Source organism: Neophocaena asiaeorientalis, unplaced genomic scaffold (assembly GCF_003031525.2).
Source record: "Neophocaena asiaeorientalis asiaeorientalis breed wild unplaced genomic scaffold, Neophocaena_asiaeorientalis_V1.1 scaffold105, whole genome shotgun sequence".
Lineage (NCBI taxonomy): Eukaryota > Metazoa > Chordata > Mammalia > Artiodactyla > Phocoenidae > Neophocaena > Neophocaena asiaeorientalis.
In genome coordinates, this window is record NW_020172162.1 from 1,992,158 (window position 1) to 2,009,691 (window position 17,534).

Here is a 17,534-nt window from a genome sequence, read left to right on the forward strand (position 1 = left end):
GAATAGAAATTTTCATTTGATAAACAGTGAAGCCTACTATGATACCATTAATGGCATGATGAAAAACAGTACTTGAGGAATATTCTAGCCATTGTATGTAAAAATTGCAATAAGGTAAGATTCTAGACAGGAAGTCTGTTAAGGAAATATTACATGAGATGAGAAAGAAGGAATGGAAAAGTGGGGGAGGTCTGGAAGTCAGAACAGATTTTTGTGATTACTAATGAAGAAATCTCAAGGAGAGAGGTAAGTTAGATGACTGACTTTTGAGCTACACATTTAAATATTTAAATGCAATGAAGTACAAGCTTAGATTATAATGCCGGTAGACTGATGATCCTCCCACTGTCAATCAACTCCCTCAATCTATCCTTATGGAGGCTGGACCTACTTGGACTCTGGAGAGAGAAAAGTCTGGAAAGGAACACTGAGGTTGGTAAAGCCTCAACTGGAATAGTATGAAGGCTGTCAGCGTTTTTCCCCTAGGAAAGGTACCGAGAAAGAAAACATAAAAGAGCAAGAATTTATTTAAAGAACCTACAAGTAGATAAAAGGAGGAAACTGGCAAAAATTCATGTATTTTCCTCCTTTGCAGCAGACTCTCTAGCCATTTCTTGTTTTCCTAAGCTTCTGTCTTCTTTTGCTGGTAAAACTGTTTTGTTACTCTCTTTCAGCTGCTTCTGTGAGTGTAACTCTGCATCCGTTTTCATGCTGCTTATTCAAGGTTATGTCTTTTGATCAGTAAATTAAGTAGAATTATGTAGCAGGCTGGGAAATATATACAAAGAGAAATATTCTGGTTAAAGGGACTCTGATACTTAATCACTGAAGATCAAGGTAACAGGCCGCAGTTAGGTAAGGGAACATGACAGTAGTCCTAGGAGCTACAGGGTACAGGGGTATGGGCAGTAGTTGGCATGCTCCAGTATGGAATAAAAGGCACTAATACTAGGAACAAGGTGTTGGATAGCTGTGTGGATTCAACAGAACATAAGTTCCTCTTTTATAAAGAAACAACTAGAATGTGATTAGGGAAGAAAAAAAAAAGGAAACTAATACTATGTATAAGGAAAAGCATTAGCTGTTTTACAGGCAGAATTATTATCACCTCTATTTTACATACAGCTTAAATAACTTGCCAAAACCATATTCTATTAAATAAATGGCAAAGAAATGATTCATTAGAGTCAGAAATGACAGAATCAAGTAATCATGGACAGTCTCTAAGAAATTAAAATAGCACGGTACATTAGCCATTTTTAAAAAATAAATAAGTATGGTCTATTAGTCCAATAGTTCTATGTTAGTAAGTCAAGGACTTTAATTTAAAATGTCTGTTGGGCATTGCATAGCTATCTATTCTGTAGAGAATGATATTACCCTATGGAGATCATAGGAAGGAAGATATATCAGGACTAAATGAGTATGGATATCAACTCCTGATTTTGGAAAGAGCTGTACTACATGCATAGGGTTCAACCAAATATGCTGAAAAATTCACAAATGCTTTTCATGAAACAAAAACTTATTTACAATAAGGAATGAGGAACATTAGAATGTAAGCTCCAGTAAGACAGGGGTTTTCATCTGTTTTGTTCACTGCTAACTAACATTCCCAATGCCCAAAATCGTGCCTGCTTCATAGCAGGCATACAATAAATATTTGCTGAATGAATCAGAGATGCAAAAGGTTAAGTGGGACAAAAGGTCAAAAGTGATAAATTGTAAAAGAATGCTCATTCCTCAGACAGAAGGTACACTAAAATGTAGCTGGAATCTTCTGTCCTAAATTAGCCTGTGTGAGTAATCAGTAACTAACATAAATATCTGTACATAGTAGCACTAAGAAATAACTAGAGTAGGTATAGATACTTTAGTAAATATTTAAATAGGTAAAAAGGGAGAGAAAATAACAGCAAAAAGACATCACCCTACCTTCTACATCCAGATTGTATCACATAAGGTTTTTCTTTGGTGTATCAAATTGGTTTACTTCAAGTTCATTTTTAAAAATTGTGGTAAAATATACCTCGTGTTAAATTTACCAGGTTAACCATTTTAAGTGTATAGTTCAGTGGCATTAAGTACGTCCACACTGCTGTGCAACTATCACCACTGTCCATCTCCGGAACTTTTCATCATCCCAAACTCGAACGCTGTACCTATTAAACAGTAATTCCCCCGTTCTCCTCTTCCCCCCGGCCCTTTGTAATCACTTTTTTACTTTCTGTCTCTTTGAATTAGACCATTCTAGGTACCTCATCTAAATGCAATCATAAAATATTTGTCCTTTTGTGTCTGGCTTATTTCACTTTGATTAATGTCTTCAAGGTTCTTTAAGTTCTTTTAATACAAAAAGGATTAACCCCCCCGGGGACACTGTCCACTACGTGGACTCTGTCATTCCCTTATTCCTCATTCAGCACTGTCAAGTACTCAGTATGACACAAGTAATTCATTTTTTTTTCTGTACAGCTTATAAGTAATACATGTTTTACATAGTTGTATAGATTACTTATGTTTCAGAAAAAAAGTGCCCGTAATATTATTTGTTTACACCAAATCCTATTTTGTCCAACAATTTTCAATTATAAAATTAGAGATTCACTTATCTAAAAACAGAATTAAAATACACTAGAATTCTGTCCCATTTCAATGTGTGAGGCATCACACTAGGTGATGAGGATAGAGCACTGAATGAGACAAAGAATTCTTCCCCTCATGGAGCTTACAGACTTGAGAGACAGACAGTAAAAACAAAATTACAAATACGATGAATGCAAAGAGGAAGTAAAGAACGTTATAGAAGCAAGTAGCAAAGAAATTTAACCCAACCTAGGAGTCCAGGGAAGCCTTGACAGGAAGTCAATTTTAAGGCAAGGGTCAAAAAGGAAACAGGAATGAACCAAACATGCGTTGGTGTGGATGTCTGGGTGTGAGTAGGGGTGGGACATACTGTTGCTCATTCCAGCAGAGGGAACTGCAAGAAGGCATGGCATGAATACTAAAGGACAAAGACTGGCACGTGAGGAATTATAAGAAGTTGAATACAACAGGACTGTAGAGGTTTAGGACAGAATAATACTGAAGAAGCAAGGGACCAGATCATGAAGAACCTTGCAAACTATATTAAGGATCCTAAAGACAATGAAAAGTCACTAAAGGTTTCTAGCTGGCAGGTGACAATGTCAGATACGTGTTCTGAAAAGATGACTCCAACTGCAGACTGGAAAATGGAAAGAGGGCAAGACTGAAACCAGGGAAATTAGTTAATACTATACAATACACTAGTTTTTTGTTGTTGTTGTTGTTTTATAAATTTATTTATTTATTTGGCTGAGTTGGGTCTTCGTTGCTACGCACAGGGGCGAGAGGGGGCTACTCTTTGTTGCGGTGTGCGAGTTTCTCATTGCGGTGGCTTCTCTCATTGTGGAGCACGGGCTCTAGGCACGCGGGCTTCAGTAGTTGTGGCATGCAGGCTCAGTAGTTGTGGCTCGCAGGCTCTAGAGCGCAGGCTCAGTAGTTGTGGCACACGGGCTTAGTTGCTCCGCAGCATGTGGGACCTTCGCAGACCGGGGCTCGAACCCGTGTCCCCCGCATTGGTAGGTGGATTCTTAACCACTGCGCCACCAGGGAAGTCCCAATACACTAGTTTTTAAATGGTGGCCTGAACTAGGCTGTATCAGTGGGTATGAAAGGAATCAGAAAAGCGTGAAATATTTGAGATGTAAAATCAGATGGACAAAGTTATGAATTAATGTCAGGGATACAGGAGAAGGAAGTATCAAAGCATGAGTCCCATATTAATTACTGTAAGAGTAATTAATTAGCTGGATGATAAAACAGGAAGGGAAGATGGCAGATAATCAGGTTTTCTGGAGTAAAGATGATAAGTCCAGTTTCAAACGCACTCAGTTTGAGTTCCTTCAAGACATCTAAGTGAGGTTATCCAGCAGAAAGACATATAGGTCTGGAGCTCAGGAGAAAAATCCTGGGGAGCTGTCAATATAAAAATGCTCAACAAAGACATAAAAATGGAGTGAAAGCTCTGGGGGGGGAAGAACAGTGAAGTGGAAAAGAAAAAAAAAAGGCAAAGCCCCAACGAATGCCAACACTGAGCAACAAGCAAAAGAGGTCCCCTGGCAAAGGGGACCGACCACAGAAGCAAAACCAGGAATGAGGCACTGCAGAACAATGGACAAAACAGCCAATGACATCAAATAGTGCTGAGAGATCAAGCAAATGAAAGTTCAAAAACAGACTCTATGTCCGGTAAAAAAAAAAAAAAAAGATGTCATTAGTGACAGTGACAAGAACAGTTCTGTTGGAGTAGGGTGAAATATGATTACAGTGAAGTAAGTGATGGGAGATGGGAAGGAAACAATGAGTACAGACAGTCTTTTTAATAAGTCTGGCTGTGAAGGAAAAGCAAGCAGTTTAAAGGAGAATGGGGTCAACAGAGGGCTGTTTTAGGATAGATCGGATTTGAGACAATATAAATGCTGCAAAGAAGTCAGTAGATAGAAAAATTTGAAAGTAAAGTAAATAGAGAAGCAGGAGATGGGATCCAGAACACAGATGGAAGGCTGGGCCTTGTCTAGGAAGAAAGCACATCTCTTCCATTAAAACAGGAGAGAAGAGAAGTCAAAATATGTTGAGTGCAGATATGTTTTACAGACTTGGTGGCAGAAAGTTAAGGAAGGTCCTATTGTATGGTTTCAATTTCCTTTGTGAAGTAGAAAGTGAGGTCACCTGTCAAGAAAGATGAGGTCAGGACTCAGAGAAATAGTCCTAGCAGAGAAGAACAGAGACAGCTAACTAAGGAAACATAAAAGGAATGCTGGGAAGTGTTTAGGATCCACTCAGATCGATGACCACATATCTGTGTGATTTCCTCTGGTAACAAGTCACAAACTATGAATACAATTTAGTATGTACGTTTCATACTGGATAATCTAAATGAAAAGCAACAGTTCAAATGAATATAACAGAAACAACAAAAACAGAAAAGTTGCCTATTTCCTAACAAATTTCCTTCCTAATACTCCCTGTAAAATAAGATGTAATTCTCAATGATATACATATAGGATGATGGCTGAAAGATTTATACGGAGCCAACAAATAGACAGGAATATGTCTAACATTAACATGCTTTTCCAACGGAAACAGGAAATTCCAGAAGACTATGTGAATAATAATTTATAAATTTGGTACAAGTGGATATTTTAAAATCTAGTTTCTAAGAAATAAGCTATAAACATTAATAAAAATAAACTACATTCCCTTTCACCCATCCTTCCTGCACCTCCACGTGAACGTGAATGGACTCTTCAACCCTTGGTGACAACCCTGTTATGTTACCTCACCTGAACTTTGAGAATGTCTGGGAAAGAGGTCTACTGGCTCTCAGGCTATGATATTTTCATCTCATTTCATCCAGAATCTTTAAAACGTTATCATTATTATAACTCAAAGCAATGAAAAAATACATTCAAGTTTAATTTACAACCAAGAGACAGGTGAACTAAAATCATGTTGGCACTAAAATGCTCACCTATAATAATTCTAAGGGTAACCACTGCTAGTGGTTTTGTATATTGTCTTTCTTATACTTAAGTATGTATGTGTTTATTAAGTATGTATGTATTTAAAGAACAAAATCTGAATTATGCTGCATGGTTTTAAAATCCACTTCTTTGTTTAATATTTATTATATGCCTATCACCTAATATTCTGCAAAAACATAATCACAATGACTATGTAAGAGTTTCTTTTGGGGGAAGAATTAGGAAGAATTCAAGAAAAAAATCAATTACTATTAGACAAAACAATCCTCTTCCTCCAACAGTTATCCCCTGTTACTCTTTGCCATTTTTAATTCGATTAGGAACAGACAGAAAACAACTTACCCTCTAGTTCTCACAACAGTCTTTTCATATTTAAACAGATTCATATATAAGGAAGGAAAAATGTTATATTCTTTACTTGGATTTTTTTTTTAACTGCAGAAAGTGTGTCAAACATCATACTCTCATTTAAAAGTAAACAGTCTTAAATTATATATCTCTTAGTTTTTGCCACTTTGACCAACTGGACACATATACTCTTTTGTTCAGATACTATCAGAAAGCTACCCAAAGTTAAAAGTTTTCATTAAAATAGCAAAAGCTAGTTTGGAAACAACATAAATTATATCCTAACCCATGCTACAGGGGGAGAAGAGGAAAAATACATCTAACAAATGAAATGTCTCTAAAAATAAACTATGATCACACTTCATTTTTAACTATGGAAGTTTTTCTAAAGGCAGAAAATTGTTGAGGTTTCCAAAGTTAAAACGACTCAAATTTATAAATATAATCAGCTACGACTACCTAAATACTAGTACAAAAGACTGCCCAATTTCTCTGAAATTATCATTCATTAAGAAAACTCAGAGAATTTAAAACAAACCCCTAACATGGGTGTGGAGAGGCTTTCATGCCCTGAGTATCTACCATTTGCATGATCTATGCCAGATTCGAGAATGTGCAGAGAAAAATGCAAGTTCCTCTACCCAAAAATTTAGTGAATGGGCCCCTGAAGGAGCTTCTTCCAGCAGTCTGACTTCCCACAGCTGGAGAAGGCTGTGGAATACTGCTGCCTCTCCAACAGACAGGAATAAAGCCAAGCGCAAGCATTACTTAAGTGAAACAAGAGGACTTCCCTGGTGGCGCAGTGGTTAAGATCCGCCTCCCAATGCAGGGGACATGGGTTCGAGCCCTGGTCCGGGAAGATTCCACATGCTGCGGAGCAACTAAGCCTGTGTGCCACAACTACTGAGCCTGAGCTCTAGAGCTCGCGGGCCACAACTACTGAAGCCCTCGCACTTAGAGCCCGTGCTCCGCTACAAGAGAAGCCACTGCAATGAGAAGCCAGTGCGCCGCGATGAAGAGAAGCCCCCGCTCGCCGCAACTAGAGAAAGCCTGCGCGCAGCAACGAAGACCCAATGCAGCCCAAAAACTTAATTAATTTTTTAAAAAAGCGAAACAAGAAATAATCCAGAACCACAGATACATTTCCACTTCTCCAGATCCTCCTGAGTAAACAATATTATGTGTACCTGAGATGAAAAGAAAAAACCTAAAATAACAATTGAGAATGTCTTTGCCTACTAGGACTATTCAGTAAAAAGGCAAGATACTATTATCTCTGACTGACAGATGCTTATGTTTGGATCATATATATGCAGTTAGAAAAGAAAAAAAAGCAGACTAAAATCAGAAGATAATTGATACTCTTTTTTTTTTAGAACAGATAATACACTAACTCAAACCTACAAGCCTATATACAGTGATTTATGTTATTAAACAATATATTTCATATAATCTATATTAGCTCATGAACATATGAAGTCACACACACATTCATATGTTCACTCAGCTTGCAAAAGGAATTTAAATAGTTGCTTTGAACCACCTAAATACAAAAGAATCAAGTCTGAACCTAGCATTTTCAAAATACCTTCCTGTTAAAAAACCACACATAACTTATGATTCATTATCATATACTATATATGCGTAAGAAAAAGAAAGTCAAGAAGGTCCCACATCAACACAACAGTGGTTTTTGCCTCTGAGTAGTAGGATTAGAGGTAATTCTTATTTCCTTCTTTTTGTAGATCTGTCTCCTAATTTTTTCCCACAATAAGCACATACTAATTGTATATAAAATGTTGAAAACCAGCCTCTAGGTTCTTAGAGCTTTATTTACAAAAATGGACAAAGTTATGGTATCCCATTTGCCACCATCAACATACTTACATAATATGGTTCTGCCTCCCGTTCAGTTATCTCATCCTGATAGAGGGTGAAGCAAGTTGGAATTCGTCCAAACCACACATCTCGAAGCACATCTTTGTCATCTGTCATTTTTCCAGTGGTTAAAGCAGTACATATAGGCTAAATTCTTTTCCAGCCAAAGCCAAACTGAAAATAAAACAAAGAGTATTAGATCCTTGCAGGTATAAATGAACCTGCTCCAAAACAAAGAAAGATTATAGGAAAAAAAGAATGCATACAGATTATTCACTTCAAAAAACTCTGTGGGGCATTCTTTAGAATGAACGCAAAAATCAGTACAACAAATTCTAAATGTGGAGCTATTATTTATTTAAAGAGATCACGGAAGTAACCATTTCAAAATTACATATACAACTAATGAACCACAGCCAAAGTGAAATTATACTAGCATCATTCTCTCAAGCCCCAAAAGTCTACCGCTTATCTAAAGTGAACTCTTCACCTATAACTTCTCTGTGTCTCAGTTTTCTCATCTGTAAAATGGGAATAACAGCACTGACCACATAAGATAGATATGAAAATTAAATTAATACATGTAGAACACTTAGAACGATGCCTATAACACAGTACTATAAAATGTATTTATCATCATAATTTATAGAACCAACCAGAGCATGGCTCAAAAAATGTTCAAAAGTCAAAGATTTTAAGAACTTATTATAATCAAAAGCATTATTTAGTGTAAACTGGAATTATGAGAGTAAAGGAAAATAACTAAAAATTATACATTGAACACTGCTAATAACATTCAATAGAGAGTCAATAAATATTTGATCATTTGATATGCCCAGCTCTGTGGCAGGTGCTGAGGGCATACAAGATGATGATGATGATGGTGGTGATAACAACTTTTTTAAAACCTCAGGCATTGCCTAGAAGGTATTATTTACAAATCTGCTAAACATACCATGCACTTTCATGTCCTTTGCATGGCTTTGCTCATGCTGGTGGTTTCTTACCCTAAAGTAGCCTTCCCCACCTCGCCTTCCAACTTACACATCATTCAGGACACTGCTCAAAATAGCCTTTCTTCTATGCATGAATCAGACAGAACCCCTGTTACCTCACTGTGCCTTTACTTTTCCTCTACTACAGCAGGATTTCCAATCTCATATTTTTTCCATCATACCATACTTACTGCCAAACATCCCTTCCAATTCCAAAATGTCCACGGTTATAACTAAATATTACTTTGTGAGAGCTTTCATAATGCAGGAGGGGAAGAAGTTAAATATTAACAGAACCTATAGTGCTCAGGGAAGAATCTTAAAAGATACTGAACTTGAAGAATGGGTAGAATATGGACAGACAAAAAGAAGACAAATATTCCAAGCAAGGCAAAATAGCATCAGCAAAGGCAGGAAGTGGCAGGCGCAGTATGTGTACCAACTTTTAAGGAAACTTTGTGTTGGGAGGAGTAGTAGATAATGAAAGAGCTGAGCTGTAACACGTTTTACTATCATACCTGATCCTAGGTAAGTCACTTTACTTCACTAAGTCTAAATTTCCTTACCTGTAAAAGTCACCAGGTTGTTCTAGAAAAAAAAAAAGTCTATAAAGTATTTGACATGGTAATGGACACAGCATGTGCTGAGAAATAAAAGCAATTATTATTCTTTTAATGTCAAATTTGTAAATATAAAATGTAACTGGATCATGAAGTACACCAAATAGAAAATTGTGGGTTTTCAATTTCATCCAACAAGCCTACAAAGGTTTTATAATGGTGAAACAAAAACAATTATCTGGTAGTAGTGCACGAAAGGGGATCCAGAGCCAGAGAGAGGCTAGCCAGGAAGCGATTTCAGCAACTAAGGCATATAATGAGTGCCGGACCTAGACTGGTAGCAGTGGATTGATGAGAGACAGGAGGGCTTTCCAAGGAAGAATGAATAGAAGTTGGTAAAAAGACTGGCTGAGGGACAAAGAACAAGGACAGAGAAGATTTAAATGCTTACAGCAGGCTATACAGTAAAGTAGTTAAAGGGTTTTGAAATCAGACTGACATGGGTTTCAACCCTGACTTCCACATATAAGCTGTATGTCCTTGGACAACAAACCTGACATCTCTAAACCTCATATCTATAAACTGAAGATAATTCTAATTTCACAGGGTTGTTGGGTATTTAGCACCTAGTAACCAACCACTGGAAAAATGGTAAATGTATTTAATACATGGCTTCCCTGTGCTTCCATGGCCCCTCTGCTTGGAATACCCTTTGCCCCTTCTCTTGGCCAACTCTTAATCCTCTTTTAAGAGTCAGCTTAACATTAACTCCTTGGGAAGCTTTCCACTAAGCAAACTATAATCTAATTACTTCTGTTATTATATCTTTATTGTTATATGGTATAACAATGAATTGCAGCTGTGTATCTTATCTGTCTCTTGCCCCTCCCCACACTGACCTGTCAGTTCCTTGACAGCAGAAACTGAGTCATATATACCTTGGTATCCAGGATGTTAGCATAATCAGCACATAACAGGCTCTGGAATTTTTGTTAAACAATTGGAAAATATATAAATAAATAAAATGTGTAAATCCAAAAGTTGTACTAGCTACTTAAGAGACTTTTCCACCTAAACTCTTTCCTAAATCTGTACAATCACACTTCATATTCAGCGAATTTCACTATTTTTCCCTCTCATACATATACTACAATATCAACATCATGCATCCAACTTGAAGGCAATGTTTTGGAAGAATAGAAATCCCAACCCATGATGCAGTCTACTAGAAGTAAGCTTTCTGAGGGCAGGGACTACCTCTTGACTGCTGTATTCTCTGCATCTAATTCATGGCCTGGAAAAGAGGCAGGTGCCCAACCAACAACACTTAGCAAACAGCACAGTGAGTATGATAAAAATATTGGGTTGGCCAAAAAGTTCGTTTGGGTTTTTCCGTAACCTGTTACAGAAACCTGAATGAACTTTTTGGCCAACCCAATATAATGCACAATTAACAGTCCCTTTTACACTACAAACCAAGAAAGGCTAACCTACTACCTGAAGCTGTTTTGCTGACAAAATCCCCAACTACTCATAAATTACTTAAAATATCAAATACCTACTTAGTAAATTTGTAAACATCTGGCTGGTCTCCCTTTAAATTCATGAACACTGACCTCAAAAGTGGGCTCTGAGTATTGCCCAGTATTCTCATACTTCCCTAGTCCATTTATTCTTCCACTGTCCTAAATCAACTCCCCCTCCTCAAATTTACACATCTCCTTCCTCACTCTCTCTCAGCTAATGACCTGGCTTTCTATTTCCTTCTATCTGGTTACTGAGGATCACTGGTTCTGAACAGGGGTTTTAAGGAACAGCCCCACCTCCACCCTAGGGGATAGGTCATAACTCCCTCCAATCTCCAAATGCTGAAGTGCCCCACGGTCCTTGAACCCTGCCTTTGGAGATCTCTCAGAGCTTTAAATATCACTTACACATTAACAATTCCCACATTTACATCTTCAGCCTAGACTTCTCTTCTGAACTCCAGTTTCATACATACTACTGTATACTGACATTTCATTTGAAAATTCAGCAAGTACAAAACTGAAAATGATTGCAGATCTTCCTCCCTCCTCTCCCTATTACTCTGTGATCTTCCCCAAATCACTGAGTGGTAACTCCATTCTTTAGCTTCTCAGGCCATAAATCTGGGAGTCATCCATGACCCCTCTTCACACTTGATGGCTCTAGCTTAGATATAAATCTAGAATCTGGCCATTTCTCACCACCTCCACTCTTACCACACTGATCCAAGTCACCTTGACCTTTAACCCAGATAAATGCAATGGCCTACCAACAGAGGTCTCAACGTTTCTGCCCTTGCTGCAGAGAGACAACAAAGTAATCAGAAAAATCCTTTAAAACAGAAGTCAGATCAGTTCACTCCTTGACTCAAAACCCCACCATCTCATTCAAAGTAAAAACTAAAGTCTTACAAGGTGTTAGCAGGCCCTATATGACCCGACCCCACTCTGACCTGCTTATCTACTTTTCTCCACAACTTGCTCCCCCAGTTCCAGCCAAACTCGCTGATGTGCTCCCGCCTCAGGGACTTTGTGGTTGCTCTGATGGCCCTCTCCACTACATCCACGGGCACCCTTCTTTATCACTATTAGGTCTCTGCTCAAATGTCATCTTTTCTAAGGCCACCACTATAATTTCCCATGCATGCTACCAGCACTCCCCATTCCCCTTCATTACTTATTTTTTCTCCGTGGCACTTTTCACTACCTGACACATATTTTAATTAATTTTTAAATTAATGTCTCCCCCCTCAACCCTCAAAGTGAACTTCATGATGGCAGGGGTTTTTATTGTCTTCCTCACTGTTTACTGTTTTGTTTACTTTTTGTTCAGTGCCTGGCACATAACTAGCACTTAGTATCTGTTAAATTAATAAAGTGAACCTGCACTTGAAGCTTGTACCTTATTCTAAAAACTCTTAACCATATAGTACCATTCTGTTCACTTTCCCCAATTTTAATCAGCATACATTTGAGGATCAAAGCACCTACTTAAATCCAATATAAAATTCTAAAATTTCCCTCCACTGCTACCCTCAGCCCAACATCTTTACTTTCAAATTCAAAATTCAACCAACAACTCCCTTTATGGAAAACACAAAATAAGTCCGTTCAGATCCAAGTACACACAGTCCCAAACACTGAAATTTATCAAGTAAACTCCGGAAGGCCTTGGAAATTCAGTGCTGTTTGATAGCCTCTGGGTTCCGATTCTTGCTGAAAACATGCTGTGCCTCCCCATCCCTCAGAAAAATCTAGAACCAGTCCACTTTCCCTAGGTTCCCCAAGTTCAGGTGTGACTTGAAAATAATCCAAACTATAAAGTATGTGAAAGTGCTCTGCCAAGGGAAAATGGCTTTGTTGGCACTAAATATTATTATTAAAATGAGACAATGAATGCGCCTGAGAAGATAAATTGGGGAGAAACCCCACCGATTTCGGATAGAATCGAACTTGCTGTAAAAATAACTATGATCTAAATAACTAACTATTCCACGAAAAATGGAGGTCCCGCACTAAACTCTAGAGCCTGCGACGAGACCCAAGCTTCCCACCTTAGTAAGGAACAGACGTATTCCCCGAAAGACCGCGCAGGCTACACCCTCCAGCCGGCACTAGGGCTCCGAGGTCGGCGCTCTGCCAACGCCACCTCCCCCGGAGGAACCACCTTCACCCGCCACCACGTCCCGGGGGAGCGCTCCTCTCGCCGCACACGCCCCTCCTTCTTACCACACCTACCTAGCACTTCCCCAACCCTCTTCCTCCCGGCATTTCCTCACACTGGGGTGACAGACACACACATACCCTACCAGAAGCTCAGGCTTCTCCTCCGCCTTCCTGCACCGGTGAGGACGCTCGGGTCTCGGGCTCTGGCTGGGCGGCGGCAGAGAGCGCCAGACACACAACCCCGCAGAGATGCACCAGACTGGAGTCCCGCTGGCTCGCGCAGCCGCAGAAGGCACCAGCGCGGAGGTCGGAGTCGAACCCTGCTGCACTTCCGCCCTCCCGTACCCAGCGAAGACAGCCTGCAGCGCCGCGGAGCTCTAGAAGCCCACCGCAAGTGCAGTCACCCTCGGCGCCCGGAGATGACGTCACGGGGCCCCACGTGGCCCGCACTCCGCCCTCCCAGTTCGGCCCAACCCCGTGAGGAGGCTGGAGCCGCGCTTGAGCATGCGCGGACAGAGCAGAGAGCGTGAATGTTCGGTCAAACCCCTGGCAAGTTCCCCGCTTCTACCCTCTTCCGAGAGTCCTGGGCTTTTGGCATAGTCATTGTTGTTTAGTGAGGTTAATATAACAGTTCCGTGAGAGCAGAGAGTTTTACAAATAATGAGTCACTGCCTCACTAGATCTTCATCGCAGCATCCCTGTCCTGGCTTCACACAGTAAAATTAATAAAACGTTGGTTTTCAAAGTGTTTTCATATATCTATTTTCTCATTTGATCTTCTCCACTTTGTCAGAGCCACAGAACGGATTAAGAGCCGCATTTAACAAAAGACTAAAATACTTGAATACTGAAGCCCAGCCATCCCTCCAATTGTAAGTACCTGTGTCTTCCTGTTGGTGAAAATGACAAGCAATTAGTCAATTTACTCCTAAAAAGTGTTTGCATTAGGTCTATCCAGAAATCTTAGCAGGTATTTAGCGTTTTTCTCTTCATTACACATGGCTTTCAACATAATGCTATGCATGCCAAGTGAATACCACTGTGCTGAGACTCGATAGGTTCCTGATAAGTGGGAAGACTAGGAGAATCCTAGTATTAGCCACAGGATCCTTTTTAAAGGAAGAATCTTCTAGGAATTCCCTGGCTGTCCAGTGGTTAGGACTCCACGCTTTCACTGCTTGAGGGCGTGGGTTCAATCCCTGGTCAGAAAACTAAGATCCCACAGGCCCGTGCAGCGCAGCCAAAACAAAACAAAACTTATTGGAGGTTGTCTAGCCCAATGATTTTCCAGTGGTGAATCACAACTCATTGGTGAGTCATTAAATCAAGTTAGTGGGTCATGACTAGCAATTTTTAAGTTAAAAATAAATAGAAAATATTGGCATGCTTCACACATACTAAAGGTAAATATTGTTTCCTGAAGTTTTTACTTTAGTATGTACATGGTTTACACTGTGTAGGAATGTGAAATACATTTCTTGATATGGGTAACAGTCAAAAAAAATTGAAAGCCACAGTCCAGTCCACTCCACTTACTTAATGCAGAAATCCTCTCTATAGCGTCCCCAACAGACAGCCATTAGCCTCTGTAAAAAAGCTCTTGGGATAAAGTTGCCCCCACTTCCCAAAGGTAGGCAAAACTAAATGGAATTTACTCTGAAATGTATCGGAAAAATTAGGTGGATGGACGAATGGCTAGAGGGATGGATAGTTGGATAAATATGTGATAATGCAAGTACAGTAAAATGTTAATGGTAGAATCTAGGTGGTGAGAATATGGGTGTTCACTGTAAAATTCTTTCAACTTTGCTGTTGTGCTTGAAGTTTTTCCTAATAAAATGTTTGGGGAGGGGGCAGAGAAACTATTTATGGAGAACCCTAATGGGTAGAAAGTGATTATATTGAGCTAAAATCCAGCTTCTTGTAACCTTTAAAAATTGACCCTGTTTATTTCCTTCCTCCCCTTGTCCCTCCTCTACCCCACCCCCAACCTACAATAGAAATAGCCAACCCTTGTTCTAATAGACAGCACTTCAGCTATGAAAAGATATGCCTCATAACCCACTCAGGATAAACACTGTCAGTTCTTTCAGCCATTCTTCACATGACATATCTCTCCTCTGGATATGGTCCAGTCGTTGTACTCTTTCCCATCTCATGGTTATGCTCCTTGAGCAAAACTTTGGAAATAAGAGGAATTCTATATTTGTTCTCCGTCATTTCCATTTGTTAACATTATGTCGTCTCTCTCAATCAGTTACCAAGAGTGACAGATATCCACTCTGCCCTTTAAAATGTTTCTTAAACTCTAAAAACAGGGGAAAAAATGGTAACAGGTTTCAAAAATTTGGATTTCTGACTTATCCTGGAATCTGACAACCCTGGGACCACATTCCCACATGGCAACCAAGTGCTGGAGTGGAGCTGCAGCCTGCCCCCTTTTAGGCTGGGAATGCCCTCTCCAGTTTCTCACTGTCCCCACACTATCACTTATTTAGACTTTAGATTACCTATCTGGATGCTAAAGGCTTTGGAGCGTAACACTCCTCTATAGCTCTTCGTGTTTCTAAGGCACTGCCTACCTCAGTTCTTTGCACGTAAATATTCATTTTGAACAAAAGACCAAAACAACTAGGCCAGAATGCATTATACTGAATAACACACATTTGACTGTGATTGTGATCATATTTATAGTTCTAAGTTTTTACCGTTAGGCAATTCTAAGGACACACACTTGAAAGTTGGGAAAGTATTATACAGTGTTCTCTCCTGTGAGGTGAGAGAACATTTGGAGGATTCAAATATTATTTTGAGGCTTTCAAAGCTGAACAATCATAGACATCCCATTTGTATCTATTTAATTGACATTCTAAAATGAATCCAGGAGCTGGATAGATAGACTCTTTTAGCTTCAGTGACAGCCTTTCATTCACTGTGACAAGTCTTCATTCAGTCATTTAAACATTTCTTGTGTTCACATAATTAGGTACTTGGTAAAGTGAAAATAAGTAACTCTTAAGCAACAACAAAGGAACCTCCCAAATTTCGTTACATGAATATATATTTTAAAATCACAATTTGGAGCAGTTTTCTTATGACTACCATGTCAACTATATAATACCATATGTAATTCCAGCACTGCTACAGATAAAATGTGGGTTTTTGTTGAAAATATTGTGTTATAAGACTATGATTCCAGTTACTCAGTACTCTCTATCTACTTGCCTACATAGATTGTATAGGAGTGGATCAAAACAATATGCCAAATATTCTTTGGAAAAAATATATACATTCATAACTTGTATACATTTGTGTTTTAATTTTTGATGCCCCAAATTACTATCATTCTTAAAAAAATCTTTGAATTAGATTATTTGGCTGTTCCCATAGGAATATTTTCTATAAATAGCTCCTATTAAAAACTGGGAAAAACTAGTCAAGCAGCTTTTCAATCTGTTTTCTCAATGTGTGCAGAAGAAAAATCGTCTGGGAAGTATAAAACTGAAGGGAAAGTCTTAAAAAAAACAAAACCCAACTGAACAGCCTCATTCTTGAAACAGCAAAATAAATCCTTGCAATAATACGTTGCTGTCACCAGGTGTCACAATCAACCTGACCCAAAGCTCAGAGCTCCCCAACCAGCAAGGCCAGTCAGTAGACCCTCAGTGATGTAATAGACTGTTTCCCAATAGGAAAGTTCAAGTTATCTCAAGAGATTTTGTGAAATCCTAAAAAAGTTTTCACAACAAAATTATTTTAATTTGAAAAAAAACAAAAACCAAACACTTTCTAAACCTTGTCAGTACTGACAAAATTTCCTTCAAATCCATTCCCTTTCCTTCACCTGTGTTTGTTCTTTGATCATAAACTAGTGCAGTATAGCATAGCTGAGGACGTGCTCTTAAATCCCATATCCGACATCTATTATCTGTGTGGCCCCAGAAAAAAAATTATTTAACCAGTACTGGCTACATAATTCCACAGGGCCAGTGCAAAATGAAAATGAGGGCTCTTTGTTGAGGAAAGGAATTTGAAGATGGCGACAGCAGAGCATTAAATCAAGTGCTGTGCATACGACAGGTCACATGCCCAAGAACCTGACTCTTACGTAACTTCTCCCAGCCTCCATTTCTCCATTTTCCTCACGGTTCAATGAGAATAATGATAGCACCTGCTTCATAGACTCGTTGTGAAGGTTAGGGAGGATGAGGCACATGAAACATTTACCACAGTGCTTGGTGAACGGTGAGCTCTCAATAAACAGGAGCTGTTGTTTTTATGTCCTTCATCAGGCGCTGCGCCTCCCTTCCCCTGCACCAACCCATTTTACAATTTTCTGCCAGAGTAATCTTCTTTAGCACAGTTCTAATTATGTCACTGCCCTGTTTTTTACAAAAGCCAAACCCTCACTGCCTACAGAATAAAACCCAAATTTCTTGGACTAACCTAATCCAGTTTTCCAGCTTCATCACCCATCACTTGTCTGGCTCCCTG

The 17,534-nt window shown here is 39.1% G+C and overlaps 1 protein-coding gene across 5 annotated transcripts in view; it reads right to left on the bottom strand.

Annotated features, from left to right (window-relative positions):
* The window catches only part of ATG5 (autophagy related 5), a 114,040-nt gene extending 100,730 nt beyond the window's left edge, over positions 1-13,310 (bottom strand). For 2 of the 5 annotated variants that reach the window (XM_024755647.1, XM_024755662.1), the window contains exons 1-2: positions 13,184-13,310; positions 7,803-7,967 (exon numbers count right to left, since the gene is read on the bottom strand). In XM_024755647.1, the coding sequence (XP_024611415.1) occupies positions 7,803-7,910 (108 nt within the window). In that variant the 5' untranslated portion in view covers positions 7,911-7,967; positions 13,184-13,310. Of the gene's footprint in view, positions 1-7,802; positions 7,968-12,928; positions 13,056-13,178 lie in introns of those variants that run through there. The other 3 variants (XM_024755661.1, XM_024755654.1, XM_024755664.1) reach the window with 3 other exon arrangements.
* Between the last annotated feature and the right edge of the window lie 4,224 nt (positions 13,311-17,534).